Source organism: Vanellus vanellus, assembly GCF_965231255.1.
Source record: "Vanellus vanellus genome assembly, chromosome: 1".
Taxonomy (NCBI): Eukaryota; Metazoa; Chordata; class Aves; order Charadriiformes; family Charadriidae; genus Vanellus; species Vanellus vanellus.
The window spans coordinates 160477485-160497408 of NC_138905.1; the positions used below are offsets into that span (position 1 = coordinate 160477485).

The following is a 19924-nucleotide window of genomic DNA, read 5'->3' on the forward strand; positions in this document are numbered from 1 at the left end:
TTCTCATTTTAAAAATAATGAAAGCAGCAGGTTTGGTTTGAGGATTATATTCAGTGCTCCTCTACACCTTCGGCTGCCACTAACCAGGAAGGCCACCAGTATTACCTTTGGGTATTAGTGACTTCAAGCTGGGTGTTCCTGCCACAACCATATGGAATAGGAGATTCAGCAGATGCCGAAAGCAATAAGGAGAAGAATCTGCTCTAGAACTGGGAGTCTGCCGTTCTTGGTCCATCACCAGACCACCCAGGACCTCTGCAAATCCTGCAGGAGCTCTGAGACCCTGAAAGTTTTAACTGAAGACTTGAGTCAAACACTGAACGTGTGAGACAAACTCTGAATTCCTAGAGTGGAAAAACAATGTTCCTTCTTCATTGTTTTGGGGTGGGTTTTTTTTTCTTTTTTTTCTTTTTTTTTTTTCTTACAGTAAAGCAACAGTCCTTTTATGGTTTTGATTACTGATATGGTTTGCAAAGATATTTCTATATCGCTGTCTCTGGTGTCATTAAGATCTCTTTCCTAGGTGGTATGGAGTTAGAGGCTGTCCCTGTGTATTACATTATACTTGTCAGCAGCGAATTTCATTTATCATATTATCACCTCTCATAATGTGTCAGAGATCCTTTTGGAATTCTCCAGCTTATTTTTGCTTTCACTATCTTGAATAATTCTACCTTATTGTCATCATGCTATTTTCTTCCTTTCCTGTTAGTTTTCAGGAATACTCAGTGGCACAGCTGCCCACGAGACATGGTAAACTTGACCGTTGATTGCCTCCTTGCTGGTAACAAGTTATTAAAACAAAAGATAACTCCCTCTTTTTATCCCAGCAAAGCATAATTTCTGTAAGGATCTTTAGTGAGTGACCTTATCAAAAGCTCGTGGGAACCCACGCGCACGGGAGGACCCTGCACTACACGCTTGTCCACACTTTCAAAGAACATACAGAACCTTCTTGCTTTTCCACACCATGCCTTATTATTTGTCAGCTAACACCAACGCTACCATTCCTCTCAGTTTGCCTAGCGCAGATGTCACTCACTGGACTGCTGTTCCCTACATCCCTCCAAGACCCCCTTAGAAATTCACCTCACATTTGTACGCTTCCCTGTGCTTTGGTACAAAGTCTACTGTAAGCAGCAGGTACCACACTCTGCTTCGGGGCTGGTAATTTCACGGTAGAGTTCTGGGTAATTACTGTGTGGTCCTGGTGATTGGTGCCTGTTAATTTAATAGATAATTTTTATCTTTAACTCGTCTGCTTTAACTCTGTCTTTTTTTGGCACAAATCTGGCCGGCTTCTTGCTCCTCATGGGTTCAGAGAAGACTAACATTTTCATACCTATTTCTCACAATCTTTTAATTAAGGTTTTAATTTCACATCTAGCTTCCATTTTACACTGAACTTGTTACTATTAACAGCAGAGGAACTTTTAGATATGTTTTAAATTTGAATGACTCCATAATCCATTAAAACTAATATAGTTCTACTCTGCCTGTACATTAAAGGGGATGCTACTGCTGAGTTCAGAGAGAGGCAGAATTAGGAAGAATACTCTTCCCAGTTTTCCTGGTAGTTTGATAACACTAAAAAGGAAAAAGACCTACACCACTGGTTAGGTGTAATATAACCAGACTTAAAACCCCCCAGACCCAAGCCACACAATTCACATTAAAAAGAAATACATTCCAAAAATATTCAAAGGATTTGATTTACTTCATCCTGTTTGGCACCTGCTGCATTTTGTCTCCCACAAATGGTCTAGATGGCAAATTCCCATGGGTGTTTACAGAAAGAGAAAAGCTAATAGAATAATTCAGAGCTCTGTGGAATTGGATGTTGAGTTAATAACTGAAAATCGCCCTTTTACACGTAGAACTGAGGTGCTGTACTCCGCTCAGCCTGCCTCTTCACAGAAGGCTGGAGAAATTTTAATTCCATGGGGCTCCACGTCCAGATAACATTAATTTTCAATGTTAAACAAGAAGTGCTTGGAGACAGATGGCAGCACAAGAAGCATTTATAGAAATTATATGGTAAATATATGTCAACAGCAGCTACATTTCAGAGTATGAGCACTGCTTCCTGTAACACTTAAGAAATTAAGTCATACCTACGTGGATTTATAAATAAGCTGTAAAACTGTTTCTAGTTATCATACTTTTTAGTGGCTTACACAAGAGACAGAATATAAAGTAATCCAGTTCCTCTGATTTGATTTAAAAAACAAAATAAACTATTTATGCTCAACATCAATCCCATTGCCAAAGCTTAGGACGCAACTTTTAACAGGAGCACCGGTCCAAGCTGCATTCACCCCCGGTGACAAATATAATAAATATGACAGCAGGAACGTGCCTGCTAAAAAAACCACGTCTTTAAAAAAGGTATGGCAGTCATTCCAGCAACAGCGTATCTGCCTTTTTCTTTCTAATAACAGCTTCTGACCTAGCTCGGCACGGCTTGTTTGCACTCGTGTAAGTCAGGCAGGTCTGTGAAATGCAATTTTTACGATATCAACTTAATACAGTTAATATTGTAACACTAGATCTCAAGTATATAAAAAAAAAAAAAGAAAAGGTGTCTTAACTATCAAATTTCAGAGGAAAGAAACTGGCAACTGCTGAGCATTTGGAGGAGCAGCCAAGCGTCTCCTATACTCGGTGTGACCACGAGAGACACGCAGTGGCTAACATGATAAAAACATGGCCATGGTGACAGAAAGACTCATTTTTAGCTTTGCCACTCTTCAAGACAGCATTACCCAAATTCACAAGCTGTTCATCCAAAGATGCAAGTGCCTATAAATTGAGTTAAAAAACTACATTCCCAATCCCTCCTCCTTATTTCTACTGCCAACCTTCAGTTGTTCATTAATTAGCCAGGGTTTTTTTTCTAGCTTTACGACTTTCAAAGTTCTCTACCCTCTAGCTGAACTTCTTCCTAGAGAATCTTTTCCAAGAAGGAGAGGGGAGGGCAGAAAGGCAGCAAAGTGGTAAACGCATTATACAACTCTCAAATTCTTGAAATGTGTAAGAAATACATACTTGGTTTATCTCCAACACTCGTAATACCCATCTGTTTTAAAACAGTGTGATTTGCATGTTTGCATTCTCTCTTTCAGTAGATACAATATTTCCGATGGTTACAACCTGCACTAAAGACAACAGGAAAGCTGTTATTTCCCCATACTCCCCATGATTGGGGCAGGGGAAGACTTGACCTTTTCCTGGCAGTAGGAGCTCCGTGAACATTTCTCTGCCTTTGGGCTACTGCCAGGTGGCCGCACACGTTATTTACGTGCTAGTTTGCCCACGGTGAGCTTGTTTGGGTGCGTACTGCAGACCGTAAGGTGAAGGCAGGGAACCGGTAATCCGCAAAAACAGAAGAAGAGGTTGGAGGAAGCCGAGATTTTATTTCTGAAGGTTGGTCTGCTTGGGACTTCACAGCTTCAGAGTGTTTTTGTTTTGTATGGCAAATGTGAAAGAGTTCAGTGTAACATAGTAAGTTCTTCAAGCACTGCCGGGTAATGCTACCCGAAATAGCCTGCAATCCCACTGGTCGGCGCAGAGCGTTACTCCTTCCAGGTGGCACGGCTATATAAAAAACCTCTGGAGCATGCATCCGCCCACAGGAACTTCCAGCACCCTCTGGCACAGCAGGTACCCACACAGCTGTCCGGCTAACCTCCTCTCGTGTGCTTTTGTGTTCTCCACTAACTAACAAAGGAATATGTTTGTCTGAATTCTCGTATTTCAGGTCAGCTGTGTTTGCCAATGAAACCCAGCTTACCTAACCTCTGCTGCTTTGCAAGGAGTGGCTATCATTGCTGGTTTTCAGTATTGGGATGCATTTACCTTGTGGACTCAAATATCATAAGTTTAATATAGTGATGTTCCTACCACTGACATTTCCTTTATTTCTTAGCATTTATATTCATGTTTTTATAATACCTTTTTTTTTTTTTTTTTAATTTAGTGCAGGAGCACATGATAAAATCGCATGAGCTCTAAGAAATACAGATGTTTGTGCATGGTATGAACATATAGCCAAGTCCTATCTTGCAAAAAACACACCGCAACTACATTTGTCATGTGAGCAAATGGAACTGGCTTTTTCCCCGATAATTCAGACTAAACCAGACTGTGCTGTGTAACTTTGTGCAGAGGTGAGAGAAACACATTTCAGCAAAGGTGTGTTTACAGCTGAAGACCCAGTGACACAGTACTGCTCCCTAACCTACTTTTATTTTTTGGCCATGTAGCTAGATTTGAAAAGCTCTTTCCAAGCAATGGGGTTTTTTTTTGGACGTATAAGAGGCACAAAGTTTATTCTTATAGGGGATAAACTGTTACCTTAAGGTTTATCATCAACTTACAATTTGCCCTTCAGTGTTTAACTACCTTGTTAATTTTATGTGGCATTGTCAAATAGACATAATTTTGTGAATTATTCTTTCTTCTTTAGGTTCTGAAGAAATCAAACCTTATTTTGTAAGTCGTTTTGTTCGCAACAGTTTAAGACTATTAATGAAGTCAATACGGGTTTAAAAAAACTTTGAAAAGCACAGAATTTAGATGATGATTTCCTTTCAGGATCATTTCACTAAGAAATCAACATTCAGAAAGAGACAACATTTTCAAATGGAACAGATTTTGGTTGCAATATTATGGTATTAAACCAAAATGCTTTTAGAGATACACCGTTTTCAGTGAAATACGGATCAGAAAAATGTCAAAATAGTAACAAGTGTCAGTATTTACAATTCTAGAAGCACAACAGCAACTCGAACATATTACACATAGGGTATGTAATAATGCAAACACCACCTATCTGCAAATAGTTTACTCAATGCTCATTTGTGTCTGTAGTCTTCAGGTACAGTTTATCACTTAAAATGATAAAATAAAGCTGTGAATCATTAAGGCCAAGACGCTAACACACTTGAATTCTTGAAATTGTAAGACTAAACCTGACCTGGAGTTTGCAGCTAAAAAATGCCCTACTTTTTTACTCCATTTTAGGAAATATATCATTAATAGTTATGGCAGCAGGCGATATAAAAAAACAAACCAAACCAAACCAACAACACTACCTTTCTATTTTGCAAAAACTACACCTTTGAGAAGAAATTATTATAGCATCTAGACGCCTCAGCCACAAACCACAGCCCAGAGTGTTAGGTGACATACAAATGCGAAGTGCATTATCTTTATCCCCCCAGTTTACCATCTAAGAACTGGGGCAACTAATGGACCTAAGGACCACAGCAGTTTCACCACGGTACCAGAGTAACCACTAGGTGTCTTTTAGACCTCCTGATCATTTTAAGAAGGGATTTAATAAAAACAACAAAGGACCTTTCTCAATATTTACACAGACTCCTCTTTCAGAGGAGCTCAAAGGACAAAACAGGAGAAAGCATAGCAATTCTTATTCTGAAAATGTAACATAACATGTCTAATTTAATTTAAAATTCAGTCTGTACTGAATGAGTGATAATAGGGTATATATCTATCATGATCAGAGATTCAATTGTATTTACTGCAAGTACTTAACAATGGACCAACAAATATATATTTACTAAGCTTGTTTCCAAGCAGTTTTGTGGGATTCACTACTATGTACAGCCACCTGAAATTTTGACCTGTTGCAGTAAGAACTTATTTAAGCAAAGAAAAAAGGATCACTTTCTACCCAAACTGACAAGTTTAACAGTTTACTCATTAAACAAGCCTTTCTGTTTTTTACATAAAAGGGTACTGGACAATGCAGAGTTTCCCCTTGCTTTGTAATTTCAGGCTGGCCTTTCATTTAAATAGTACAAAACTCATGCTACAAGAGCCTTAACAAATAAATTAAAAAAAAAAAAAAGCCAAAAGCCCCAAACAAACTTTGAAAATGTAGCGCTTTGCATGTTTAAACATGAAATGTTCAGAAGACTGGGTCTTCAAGTAAGTATTTCCTGGCTGTAGCCATCACCAGTTCTGACATTCTTCTCTTTTCATTACACACGTTGCCAGTTACACAAGTCTTAATATATTTTCCCAGCGATTTCCCGAAACATTAAAACATGACCAGATTTTATTCTAGCTCAAGATATGAATAAGAGGCATTGCTGAAGACTGGAAATATACTTTTGATTACACAAGATTGCATAGCAACCATTGCTATTGTAAGAAGGCACACTTTCACGTGTGAAACGTGAGCATGGATACATTCACTCATATGCCAGAGAATGCTCTAACTGCAGCGTTATCATCAGTCTCTTACCTACCATCATTGTATCTCCAATTATAGACAAAAGGTGCATAGTTGAACCTGTTACTAGATAGAGGGAGGCCCTCTGAGGAAAAAAAAAAAAAAAGTAAAAAATACATCTGCAGAATTCAGTTTACTTTAAAGCACTCTCTTTTCTGAAACAGTAAAAAATCACTGCCATGACTGAACAAATGCAGTGCTAGAGGATTTAGAACACAAACCCTGTCCTTGTAAATAAACAGAGTAGCAATAAGGAATATATCAGGTATCAGTAAAACTGCAATGGTGTCATCATCACGTGTGCAAATAAACCACACACACAAGTCAGCAGTCACGCTGCTCCTTAAAAATCTACCTGGAGGCACTGCTGAACCTCCCAGCCACTGCCAAACCTCTCCTCCTTCTAGCCAGGATATCTAGAACAGCCTCCGGCAGTATGATGCAACCCAAATTATACAACACTTTCTCTGCAGTGCATGTGGTCGGAGAGAGCAAACCAATATGCATTCTCAAAAATGAACAGAATTAAGGTCAATCATGGATAAACGTATAGCACACCCCACCCATGGAAGGGTGAACTTGGACAGCCTCTGACCAGAGCAAGTTATGAACCATTTTCTCTTTATACATATATATGTGTGTATATACATACATACACACACACACACACACAAAGGTGCCATCACTAAAGAAAACTCTAGTTAAGCAAAATGTGTCACTGGCACGTTTCTCCCCAAAGAAGTTTAGATCCAGTCCCCCTCCTGCTTTTGGCGCTTGTTAGCTGCTATCAAGCGGTTCCTTCTGATGTTGGGTGCTGCCCTGTACCCTGAAGATCATTCACAACAGACACTGAGCTCTCCAAAAAAGCTTACCGATCCAAAATTCTCACTGCAATTATTTCCTGACCCCAATCTGCATACTCTGCAGCTTGCTACGTTTCAGGGTAATTCAGTTAGCTGTTCTGCAGGAAAAGGCAGAGAAGGGAAGGCAACTGTATATAATAGGAGACAAAATCAAGAGCACTGGCAGCAGCAGATTAACCAGTTTTATCACAGGAGTGCCAAGTCCAGAGTTCTTTGGGAAACAGTAAATTAAACAGATAAAAAGTCATGGACATTAAAAGACAGTTAATTTTTCTCAGCTGTTGCTTCACCCGATAGGAGTACCATGCAAGTAGCTCACTTTTCAGACTGATTACTGGCATCAATTTAGTGACATAATGCTAAGGTTTTGCATAAATGATAAAAAAATAAATATGATAAACGTGATAAAATAAAAGCTCTTATAGTATTATTACATTACCAGAAAGTGCTTGCAGCAATGCCCAGTGGAGCGGGGATGTCACCCCTCTCATCAAGGCTTTCTGTCCCTTCAACCAGTCATTGGAAAAAACCCCAAACTAAAGTCCACCCAAACTACTCACTGTCTTCTTCCAGTCATATCTCACACAAAGAGAGCGCCCCCAAGCTTTTACAATGTTATTCTTCCCTTTCCATTTCAGCTCTTTGCCATGATCTCTGCAGAGCAGCCACAGTTCCCCAACAATATTCAAAGAGTAATGGACTGCCAAACTGAGGAAGAAGAAACCTGTGAAGAGCAGTACGACCCTGAAAACTGCACTTGCAGCTCCAAGTGTGCATCATCAACAGCAGAATCTGACTCAGGTTTAATCCAATTTAAATACCACAATTGCCATGGCATGCTAGCGTTTCATACTTTCACTTTTCTCAGTCTTCAGGTAGTAGATGTCCACATGTCACTTCCTTTTGATCTCTATTTTTTTCCCCACCGTTTCCCCTTATTTATTATCAGACCAAATCTACAAAAAGGACTCACTCTATAATTATGATGTTCATTTAAAAAGGTCTATGGATTTTTTTTTAGACATGTAAGAATTATTTCTCAATTGCAATCAGAGATATGATTATAACATGCATTAGATAGGCTGGCACTGCTGAAGCCGTTGTATTACAAATTTCAACAGGCTAAATTGCTCAAACACCTACCAAGGATTCCAGGCAGGCATCAATTAAAACCCATGCAAGCCAAAGCAAAATTTTTCTTTGCAGTTAAAGTCAGTTTTGTATCATCTATGCATATTCTGCTAACAGGCTTCCAACAGCGGTACAGTCATTCAGAAGAGTGTCCTTGTTTTCGGTGAGATCAGATGGAGCAGTTCAGCAGAGCCTTCCTGAAAAATCTCACCTACAAGCCTACTCACTACTTGAGAGACACGCTAACACAACTGTAGTACTGACTCACTGAACAGCACTGTATATGTCAACATATACTTAAAGAATATCTTACAACCCTCCTTTTGTGGAAGAATGGTTAAAAAACAGCCACTAAAAAGAGCTAGGTTTTCTTCAATGTAAGAGATAAATCCCAAATCCTTCGTTTGTAAAAAGCAGCTTAATGTTCTAGATCTGTTGGCCCCACAAATGAAAACTACAGCACACACCCCTACATGGCCCACTCTGGCATAGTGTGAACTACAGCATACCCCAAAATCCAAGCTAATTTGGTCCTGAAAGTCTTCCAGCTGTTATTAACAGAGTTCCATATTTGAATTACTAGATTTTTCTAAAAGGCTCACTTCTATCTGTAAATTGCTCACGCGAACTCTCAGAATGGCAGGAAAGGACCATTGCTCCTTTCACTCCCTGCCCAGCCAGACCCTCCACTTCTGGACAGCCACCTGAGTCAAGGCCAGCGGCCTGACAGCTTTTCTAGTCCACGTGCCTACGTACTATCTTCACAAAATACTTTTTACCCTTTAACAAGTTACATATAAACACTTGCATATAAAAATATTCATTGTCTCTTTTCTCTCTCAGATTCACCGGTAACTCTTAAAATACTACAGAATTGGGTTCCTAGAGTTTCGCACTACTTTGACAAAGAGCACTACACGTACGTAGGCCACCAGATTGTCATTCAGGAGTCCATAGAACACTTTGGAGCCGTGGTGTGGCCGGGGGTAAGTATGTGACGTGGCACCCAGGAAGCTGACATGACAAGAGAGCAAGTCATGACAGTAGCACACAAATAGTAAGGAAGCTTTCTTAGATGACACTTCTGACAACGGAGGTTTCCCTGTGCAGAACAAAGTTGTAAAGTACTTCAGCAGAAAGCTCTGCCTTGTGCTAATTTGACGGCTCAGGCCAAAAGAACTGTGGCACCTAAGTATTTGTAAACTGGATGCAGATATTGGAAAATAAAATTAAGAAAGGGAACTTGGGAAGAAGTGTTCAGTTTCTTCCATATTTCCCATCAGTCACTGCTGGGAAGCAAGTAATCAGCAGTACAAAAAGGAGTTTGAAAAAGAAAATTGTGAGAGATTAAACAAAGGAGCCTGAAACAATTAAATATGCTTCTTTTAAAGAACAGGCTGGAACAGCTCCATTGCAGTACGGAAAACCGTACTTGCAAACAGTTCTTCAGTCTTTGCTTCTCCTGCTCTTAAAAACAGAATTTTATGTGGACTGAGAAAACTGCCTTTGAGGGAAGAGAGGGTCAACTGATAAAGACATGAAAATTAGGATTTCAAATTTTTTTCAGATCCACATTTATTGAAAAAGCTCACAGAAAATGGCAGACAATTTCAAAACAATAGAGAAAAAAGTAAGCGTATAGGTGGGTGAAACAGTATCTTATTTTGAAATGTCAGATCATCAGTTCTCCCATTAATCAGGTGCCAGAATGCAGATGGTAAAACTTTCCAAGAAAATTGAGAGGTGGTACAAATTGGACAGGTGATTCATTAGCTGTCAGTTTTCCCAGAGCAGGTAGCCGGTGGTGTATTATGAAAAGCACAAGAGTTAATACAGTAACAGTAACACAACTCCAAAGAAGAGAAGCAAAAGGGGGAAGTTAAGTTTCTTTGGCATTGGTTTATGTTGTTTATAAACAGACGATTTGTATACTATTGATAAGACCTTTATAAAAGTCTGATAAGCAATACTTCCATACAGCCATACAATGCAGTTGTTTTTGCTGTTGTTTATTTATTTTTTTAAAAAAAGTTTCTACTATGATCAGTAGACAAGTGTTGAGTTGGTAAATAACAGATTTTTAATATTTCTCTGGTAAAATAAAAAAACAACCCAAAAAATTGGTTCTCAAAAGAATCTCCGCTGAAGCCTGAATCTAGTTTATGATAGTGATAATAAACCATAACATTTATGATAATAAACCAGAACATTACTTTGAACAATATGTAAAACAAACCTCTCTGCTGTTCTGACTGCATGGTTCACATCTAAACACTGCATATCTTGAGCTGTCAAAGGACTCACAGGGCATAGAAGTGTGTACCAAATCCATATCCCATAAACCTAAAACTAAAAATAAGTTCTTTATTTTTTTTTAATATAAAAAACGGGACACATCATGAGTCTTTCCATATTACATTTTTATGGTACAGCCTTCAGTGTTTTTCATTTTATAAAAAAAAACCCAAAACCTGTATAAAAGCGTCTAATGATTTTTTTGTGCAACTTACCTGTTACCCTCTTATGCATATGTGCTAACCATTTTAGGCACTGGCTTTATCTCAATATCTGGAATCAAATCAAGAACAATTCAACCTCAAAGACAAAAAAGTTTTGGAAATTGGCGCTGGAACAGGTTTGGTTTCCATTGTGGCCTGTATCTTAGGTTAGTAAATTCATATTTCCTTTTAGATTGCTTGTGAAAGATGGTATATATCTGCCACTGTCACTTTAAGGCAACGAAGCAACAGTTGAAGTAAACTTTGTCACTGCTTTTTTAAATATTATAATTATTGTAAAATACTGTTTTATTAATGAAGCAACTACCCTAGTTATTGGTGAGGGGGAAGCTGGGGAAGTTATGCAGATAAAGGCTTTTATATATATATATATGTTCAACTACATACCTATGAATTGAAACAAAATCATGTTTTCTTTAGGCGCTTACGTTACAGCTACTGATTTGCCTGAAGTTCTTGAAAATCTCTCATTCAATATTTCAAGAAATACGCAAAACACAAATATGCACAAACCCGAAGTGAGAAAACTGGTATGGGGAGAAGGCCTCACTGAAGACTTCCCTGTATCAACTTACCATTATGATTTCATACTGGCAACTGATGTTGTATACCATCATGCAGCTTTGGACCCCCTGCTAGCAACAATGGCGTATTTTTGTAAGCCAGGAACAGTATTACTATGGGCAAATAAATTCAGATTCAGTACAGACTATGAATTTCTGGAAAAACTTTGCAATATATTTAACACAACCATTCTAGCAGAATTTCCAGAATCAAATGTCAAGCTGCTTAAAGCCACAGTAAGAGAGAATTAAAGAGAAAACTATTACTGATTTTGATTTAACGGCAGCACCTTACAGTTTGGAATGTTTTGCAGCATTACTGCGCACCTTCTGTGCATTTACAATTGTACAGTTGCAGTTGTATCTGAGTTTTGCATTACAAGTTATGAAAAACCTGGCAAGACAAATGATACAGCAATTTGTCTCCAGTTGATACATGTGACCTGTTCAAACAGACCAATTTCACTCCACTGAAGGAACAACGTTAGCAGCAATAGTTAGTAAAAAGGCTTTAACAGACAGCATTGATCTTTTGGGCTGCACTGAACTTCTGTTGTTTGTGAGGTGTTTTCTTTCAGCAAGTTTCATTTATGTACTCTTTCAGAAACCAATACAATTTTTAGCTTCATTATTTGTTTTTATTCATTATAAAATAATCCTTTAAAGTATCAGAGTGCACATGGTGTTTTTTGATCTTCAACGTTGCATGTTTATTCTGCTGTGTTTTACATTTTTAACATTATTAAACATATATGTATAGCTTTACATTACCTGATCAAGATTTAACTGTCTGGCACTTGTATACATGTATCAGCCTGTCCTGATACTCAACTTCACGTGGATTTTTGAGTTTGCCTGAAAAATCACTCCAAAATGAAGATTTACAAGAGCACCTGTGCATCAGCAATTCCAAGTTACATATTGTAACAGTTTGAGAGGTTGAATTTTTCTTAAAAAAAAATGAAATGTAAACTCTTGCAACAATACAGGTAATGATGTCCTGTTACTTTAGTCTAATAAATAAGATTTTTAGCTACTCTTGAAGTAGCTTTAAGGCCTTCATACAATTGAAATTAAGATCAAACAAGTTAAAATTCAGTTTACTGTAAAAAATACAGAGCTTTTACAGGTTTGCAGTTCAAAGTAACAGTTAAGAACCTAACATGCATGCAGTAAGCCTTTCCAGCCTAATTCCAAATCCTTGGTGTTGGCAGTTCTGGCACATCCATTGCCAGCAATGGGATGCACAATAAAGAAACTCCCTGATGACAGGAGTTCGGTTAACAGGTATTAAGCTGTACCCAGGTGCCTTTACCGATAAATACACACAATTTAATAATCAGCATTCAGTAATGAAAACATGCGTTTCAATAAAAAGTCAAACTTAGCTTTTCCTACCCTGCCCCATATAAAATCACTTTAAGTTTACAATTGTTGGTTTTCTAGAATACACAATAATCGGGTGGATACATGACAGGAAGCCAATTTTCAGTAAAAGTTGCACAATGAGTCCATCCAAGCAACTTCATTAGCTGAAGAAAAAAGCAAACATTAAAAAACATCAGAAGATCTAGGGTTTTATTCTTTAAAAAATCTGAATCCTTCCAGCAAACACTGCATTGACATCAGTATCTTACTAAAGATGTCTACTATCAGAAAGATAACAGATTGGAGAACTGGCAATCTCTGAAATACTTAGTCCTGAAAGGGGAAAAAGAAAACCATTCTACATGGTCTACAGACTTTCAATTCAACGCATAAAAATTTGGTTCTAGGAGTTACAGTAATTCCCATTAACTCTCCACCTATATTCTACTAGCAATATTTGTGATTAATAATAGTAACAATAACAGCGGTTAAACAGCAACATCACGTGATTTTAAATATTCAAAAGATCTTTGGCTAAGTTATCTCTACTTTCTTTATGCCTCAGAGTAAGTTCCAGAAAGTAAATCTGGTAAAAATAACAGTTAATGACAAACTAGCTATTCTAGAAAAAGAAAGAAGAAATCACTACTAAAAATGGAGGCCAAGCCACAAAAGCCTGGATAAAGTTAAAATGTTAAGTTTAGCAAGTTCTACAACGTAAAAGGTATCAAAAATTCAAAAATACTTATATCTTACTTTTAAGAGCTTACTCAGCATGAACATAGCCCATCACTTTACCAAATACACCTTACCTGAATGCAGTTTTTCAAGTTGTCCTTCGTTGGCTTCTCTTCTGCAAGTTTTGTGGCAAACTTGAGACCTCTCCCATACATTTTATTTACCAATGCGTGTTTATAGGCAAAAGTCAAAACCTACAATGTGAAAACAAAAGCAAATTAGATCATTTAATATTTGAATGTTACGAGGCTTAAAAAATAAGAGCAGATTCTGTTCAGGTAGCAGAGGTTATTTAAACAAAATAAAACATTTACACAAGATAGCTTGCATTTTTCTTTGGAGTAAAAGAGATGATTCACAGTAGTAGTTATAAACATGAACTTCCTAGAGACTATTTCTGACTTCATGAACATATCTGACTTCAGAACATCTTATGTAACACAGATGTCACTATTCTGATTTTTTATTCATCACATTTCTAGCTTCTCTGGATTTTCATTCTCTAAAAGGCAACTGTCTGGTATAGGAAAAAAAAATAAATCAAGAACTAAGCAGGTATATCTTTGACCCACAGAAATGAAGACCCAATTGAGAGTTTTGATTCCTAGGAAGTCACAAACTTCCTGCAGAAACAAGTATGAACATACATAGTGAATGATAAACATACACACACAGAGATAAATGCCCATAATTATGAACAAGCAATGAAGACAGGTAAGCATGAAGACAAGCCTCAGGTTTTGGGTCAGCTCCTCAAAATTGGTAATTTATTAAGAAGAGATTATAAAGAAGCTTCCTCTTAATAATACTAATTCTAAAGAGACAGCTTACAATACTTGTCAATACTGTAACTAACACATGTAAATGGATGTGTCTACTTAAGAGCTAATGTAAAGTAAATCAGGTTCTAAACACCCAAACACTGACAGTGTTCAGGGTTTTTTGCAAGATCAGTCATACCACTTTACCAGTTACAGCACTAAGAATTAGTGCAATCAAGACATTGTTTCATATATTCCCCTTGAAACACTCATAGTAAATGGCTTTAATTTTTTTTTTTACTGAAGCAGCAAAGCAGACATAGCAGCAAAGTTAGGAAATATGGTGGTATTTCTGCTGTTGGCAAAGTTGGTGAAATCTTATATTAGAGTTTGTTATTTATTTCCCCTCATTCATTACCATATTCTTCCTTTCCGTTGACTCCTCAACAAAAGCTACATTTTCTCTGTGTCCACTTAAAATAACCCATTAAGGAAAGCTAACAAAAACACTTCAAGAACGTTCAGAAATAAATATTTTGCATTATAGCAACAAAAAAAAAAAAAGAGTATCTTTTAAGAATATAAACGTTAAGGAATCCAACATCCAAATCCTGCAAGGACTGAAGAACCTGCCTGATTTTAGCTGCCTGAAACTTCCATTGAATGTTAATTGCACACATAAGTCTTTGTAGGCTCAATACTTAAAAGACTGAGCTAAAAAAAAAAAATTAAAAAGAAATAACAAGCTTAATTATGAAGCAAATAAAGGTGTAATTTTGAAGCTCTAAAGTATATGCCAAGCACTCAGTTGCTCATTCTTCTGTCTTCAAGTACTTATTTTGTTGTGTTGCAGTATTCACTTAAGCTGTTGTAGCTCAAAACACACACACATATGCAACAATGAGCATACAGCACCATTCACATATATATTTTCCAAATATTGCTATTGGAAAAATACTTTGCATGCTGCATTCTCAATCCAATTATTTTGGATGTTTTCCTAAAGCAAAACACATTAGCAAACACTTCTGAATAACTGCTCAGTGGATCCATTAGCAGACTTAGTTGGTTAAACTTAAAAAAAAATAAATAAAAAAATCCCTTCTGTAAAAGATGATAGAACCACAAAACAAAACCAAAACCAAACAAAAATCAAATGAAAAATGCATTTGAACTCTCAGCAAATATAACAAATTGGAGGCTAACCAGAAATAATGTCACTGCTCTATTAAGAAAGCTCTTACCTGACCCTGTAAGTTTTGAATGGTTATTGAACATCAGTGATAAAGGCAGGAGGAAAGCCACTTGACAGCATTTCTTTCGTAACAGGGCTTCCTAGAGTTTTTGTGGCAAGAAAACAAAGCATTTTACGAAACACCCTTGCTCTGGCCAAATAAAAGTTTGGGTATTTCTAAATGAGAAAAAAGTTCTCTGCTGGACCAAAAGGTTGAAAACCATGCTCCAAGAGCTCTTGATAAAAGACAATAATTTCTGTCTTAGTGCTTGGAAAAAAACCCTGATCAACTGTATACAAGTTAAGTATAACTACTAAAAGTTCATTAGCACTTCAGAAGTTAAAAATAATGCATGAGATGCTTTAAAATCAGAATAGGTTTACAAGCTAAAAATGTTAGGTAAGAAAACTTCATAACTCGTACACATATTGGTCAAATTAAGCCTTATAATTAAAATATTGCAAGCTTTACAATACCATAGAAGTGAAGATTATGATTCCTTGATATGTATAAACCAAATGTAAACCAGAGTGCTATTAAAATGTAACAGAAAAAACAGCTGCTATCTGAATGTATAAAAACAGCAAATAAACCCATTTGTAGTATCTAAAAGCAGTTGCTAGGTGAAAGAATAGGAATGAATTCTAAGTATTTGATATTATTTCATAATTTCAATAAATATAATTAAGGCTAGCTTTTACAGAACAAGTGATATAGCCCAGAAATTGGCCAAAGAGTGACAAACAAAGGGTAATAAGAAAAGGCAAAGCGTACTTCTAGGATAGTGTGGGGGGTCAATCATGGTTAGACAGATACCCACTGGCTATGTAAAGATGCATATTTAGGACAGTAAAATGCCGACACAGTCTCTCTCAAGACATTTACAGGTCTGAAGTATTTAAAAGCCTGAAAACACACTTGAAAAAAAACGCACTTTTTGACTCCAGCAACACTAAACTACCGAGTTGAACTTTTCTGATATCCTAATACTGATACCTATAAAAAGGAAAACGGACTTGTATAATCAGTTACTTCATTATTTAAGCAGTTGATTAAAATGTATCTACATTTACAAATACTAGGTTAAGCGATACAACCTATAGATAACATATTCCAACCACTTGTAGCAAGACTGAAGTTGTAGTGTTTATAATTACCAGCAAATGAGTGTTTTCAGGTTCCTGTACATCTATCTATGGTAATAACCTAAGGCTTCTTATCTATGCTTGTTGACTTCTCTCTGCTCTATCAACTGGCCTATTACAAATAAAAGCAACATTCATATAAAAAAACCTGACTCATGATATTTTCAAGAGAGGGAGGGGAGTTAAGCGAATCAAGTATCCAGCAACAAGTTCTTGGCAGTGACTGAATACGATCAGCTGGAAGAGACAGCTGCATCTGCCAGTGCAGACAGTAATATGAAGAACAATCCAGGCTAAAGATGTTTAAAAGACAGGATGGAAAGGCCTGGGCCTTTTATTTGTTTTTAAACGTGACTTTTTGCTTATGCTCAACAGCTACTTTAAAGGTTGAGGGGCATTAAATTCTACAGATGAGTCACTCCTAGTAACAAACAGGTAACATCCCACTACTGTCCCTATAGCAGTTTTGTTTAAAAGTTGGGGTTTTGGCCTACAAATTTGAAAGCTATGTTCTAGGTAAAAGAAAAATTGCACAATTTATATTCCATTACTAAAACCCCTAAAGCACTATTTGAAATGCTTTTGTGTACACTGGGGACATAAATATTTTCTTTCACATTTCATTTAAAATAAACCTTCAGAGACAAGTGATCTAACAAGAATAGCGGAAAGTGCGAACAAATGCACTTACTATCAAAAGTCAGCACCAGCTTCCCTACATACTTGTTATAATATGGGGATAAGCATGATACTTCAATGGAAAACAGGCAATTCAAAGGAACTCAGGAATGCACTGTGGCAACACAGGTGCTACACCTGCAGAGAAGAGGCGAAACAAGTGATACTGCTTGGTTTACTAGAGGCTGAGCAGAAACACACAGAAAAGTAATAATGTTCCTGATTCACCTTTAAAACCAACGTAAAAGAAAACATGGTCTCTTTGTTTTCAAAAATTTACTTAGCCTTTCAATTGTTGACATCTGGTGGAACTTTGACTTATGGGAAGCTTAGAAGTAAAAACACTTAGAGAAACGTTTCTGTTTAAAGCCATATATACACTTGAAAAATCAGGGCAGTAGTCAAAGGCCCTATTTCCATCCTTTCTCACACAGTTGTTTCATCTTTCAAATGCCAATGCCACAAAGCCATGTCCACACACAGGAACAGCTCCAGATTTTCATTTCCAATGCAGCGCTTTAGAATAAGCTGGCTGCCTCTTGAGGACTCTCATTTGAAGGACATTCACACAGGGTCTATCCCTGATCCTATATCGCTACTCCACTTTACCCTTCCTCCTTCCAAACCTCTTCTATTCCCCAAAAGGCAAATAAGTCATGCAAGGTAAGGTGATAGAGCCAAGTCACAAGACTTCATTTTATCAGTCCGGTCTAAGTCAGTCCAGAGTAGCATCACAGAAAGGCCGTCAATGCCATAATTACTCAATTTCTACCAAGGTGAATTTTGCCAAGCACAAGTCATCTGGACTGAAGAACATAATCAATGCTTTTGCCCTTACCCTAGCAAAAATACTTGTTTCTTTGACAGCATCTCTTTTGAAGCCTTAAACATTATTTTATAAAATTAAATCCTCAACATAGTTCCTAAACTCCCCATCTCAAAAGAAGCACGCTACATGAACAGTATGGTTCCCATTAAATGGTCAAAACTCCAGATTTTCCTCTAACAGTCTGCAAAATAAAATTATTTGCACTAAGCTATTCAATTTGTTTTTAAAATTGCAAAATATTCCAGAAGTACAACAGCATATTGCATGCAACACTGAGGTGGAGATTAATACAACTTTTTCTTCCAAATAGACAGAAGAAACTGCAAAGAAGGAAGACCAAAGGCCACTGCAGATATTTAAAACGTTCTATTGGTCCATCTCTAGGGCAGAAGACAGTTATTTCTATTCAAACAGGAAGATGAGAGAGTTTTAAGCACAACCCCACTTACAAAACTTGTGCGCCGTTATAAATAAAAATGAATGAATACTGATCAGGCAGCTTGAACATAAGATGCAGTTTAGCAGAGGTGGGTTGAATGAAGGTACTGTAAGGTATTAAGTTAATTTTTGAAGAAAAGTTACAGCCCATGACACGTGTACAGCTATTCTCACAGTTTACAACAAAGACAGTAGGAATATAATTGTTTTTTTATGCTTTTTTTGTCAGGCCATATCATACCTATGTAGTCTTAGTCATTAACAGTGACCCTTATAAAAACGCCAAATAAAGCATAATTGGATCCTCATCATATGCTTATGATTTCAAATGACCAAATAACATTCAGTCATTGGCTGTAAACTGTAGTGCTAACAACTGAAACAGCTGGTCTGAACAACGTAACTACAGCCAGTTCCTAAGAAAACTACTAGATGGAGATGAGACCTGTTAGTAAAGGAAATGAAAGAATATGAACAGCAGCAAGCACAAAACTTCTAGGAAGCAGTAAAGAAAAAACAAAAAAGTTTTTTCTCAATTGAAAATAACTCCCTTCACACTAGCCCGAGTCCTCTTCTCCAAATCTGTTATCAAGAAAAATCATTAAAGTGCTCTACTATCTCCTTTCAAAGCAAAATTCCAAATCTCTTCAAGGCCCAAGACATATTATTCTCACTCCTCATCCCTTTCAAAGAGTTTCCAGAAAAAGAAAACCTCAAAAGTATAAATGTAAACAATTACAAGTCTCACTTCCAAGAATCATATGAAAGGTTTAAGTAGCAGGAGGTATTTGTTTCTCTTCAAAACTTTTTTTTTTTTAACCTTATCTATAGGTACTGCTGGGATTAGAATTACTGAACAGTACTATGGGAGAGATGACAGGACACATCCATCATGTGATCATATTAAATTGATAGCTAGCAAAACTAACACTACATCATTACTGACCAACATACGTGCTCCTAGATCACAGAAAGCATGAAGAAAACCCCCACAGAAACTAGTCAGCTACATAAATTACTGGCCAAGCAGTCTCTGAAGCACAAAATGGTTGGAGAAGGAAGGGAGCTCTGGTTTAGTCTAAACCCCTGCTCAAAGCAGGGCCACCTATAACAGGTTGCCCTGGATCATGTCTGATTAGGTTTTGACTGCCTTCAAGGACTGAGACTTCACCACCTCTCCAGGCAACCTACTGTAGTGTTTGATCACTGTCACAGTAAAAAACCTCAAATAACCCACCCCCCCAGAAAAAAAAACTACAGAAAAACAAACCCCCAACTTTTTAAGTAGAAGTTCCTGTGTTTTACTTTGTGCCCACTGCATCTTGTTGGGCCACTGGGAACCACTATTAAGAGCCTGGCTCCATCTTCTTTACTCCCCCCATCATATATCTATA

General features: G+C 37.2%; 2 protein-coding genes across 3 annotated transcripts in view; one reads left to right on the forward strand and one right to left on the reverse strand.

Moving 5' to 3' along the window:
* The first annotated feature begins 3536 nt into the window (after window positions 1-3536).
* METTL21C (methyltransferase 21C, AARS1 lysine) lies at window positions 3537-12103 on the forward strand. The gene is made up of 5 exons (XM_082481704.1): window positions 3537-3663; window positions 7764-7926; window positions 9100-9242; window positions 10804-10921; window positions 11196-12103. Exons 2-5 carry the CDS (start codon window positions 7773-7775, stop codon window positions 11588-11590), a joined length of 810 nt encoding a protein of 269 aa, XP_082337830.1. The 5' UTR covers window positions 3537-3663; window positions 7764-7772; the 3' UTR covers window positions 11591-12103.
* Window positions 12104-12249: 146 nt separating this feature from the next.
* Window positions 12250-19924, reverse strand: part of TPP2 (tripeptidyl peptidase 2) — a 56678-nt gene continuing 49003 nt past the window's right edge. For both annotated transcript variants that reach the window (XM_082481650.1, XM_082481649.1), the window contains 2 exons: window positions 13519-13638; window positions 12250-12870 (listed from right to left, as the gene is read on the reverse strand). In XM_082481650.1, coding sequence (XP_082337776.1) covers window positions 12781-12870; window positions 13519-13638 — 210 coding nt within the window. In that variant the 3' untranslated portion in view covers window positions 12250-12780. The remainder of the gene's footprint in view (window positions 12871-13518; window positions 13639-19924) is intronic.

Coding starts and splice junctions, on each gene's coding strand:
- METTL21C (XM_082481704.1), top strand. CDS start 7,773: ATGATCTCTGCAGAGCAGCCACAGTTCCCCAACAATATTCAAAGAGTA. Junction 7,927..9,099: donor AACAGCAGAATCTGACTCAG/GTTTAATCCAAT, acceptor TTTCTCTCTCAG/ATTCACCGGTAACTCTTAAA. Junction 10,922..11,195: donor CATTGTGGCCTGTATCTTAG/GTTAGTAAATTC, acceptor TGTTTTCTTTAG/GCGCTTACGTTACAGCTACT.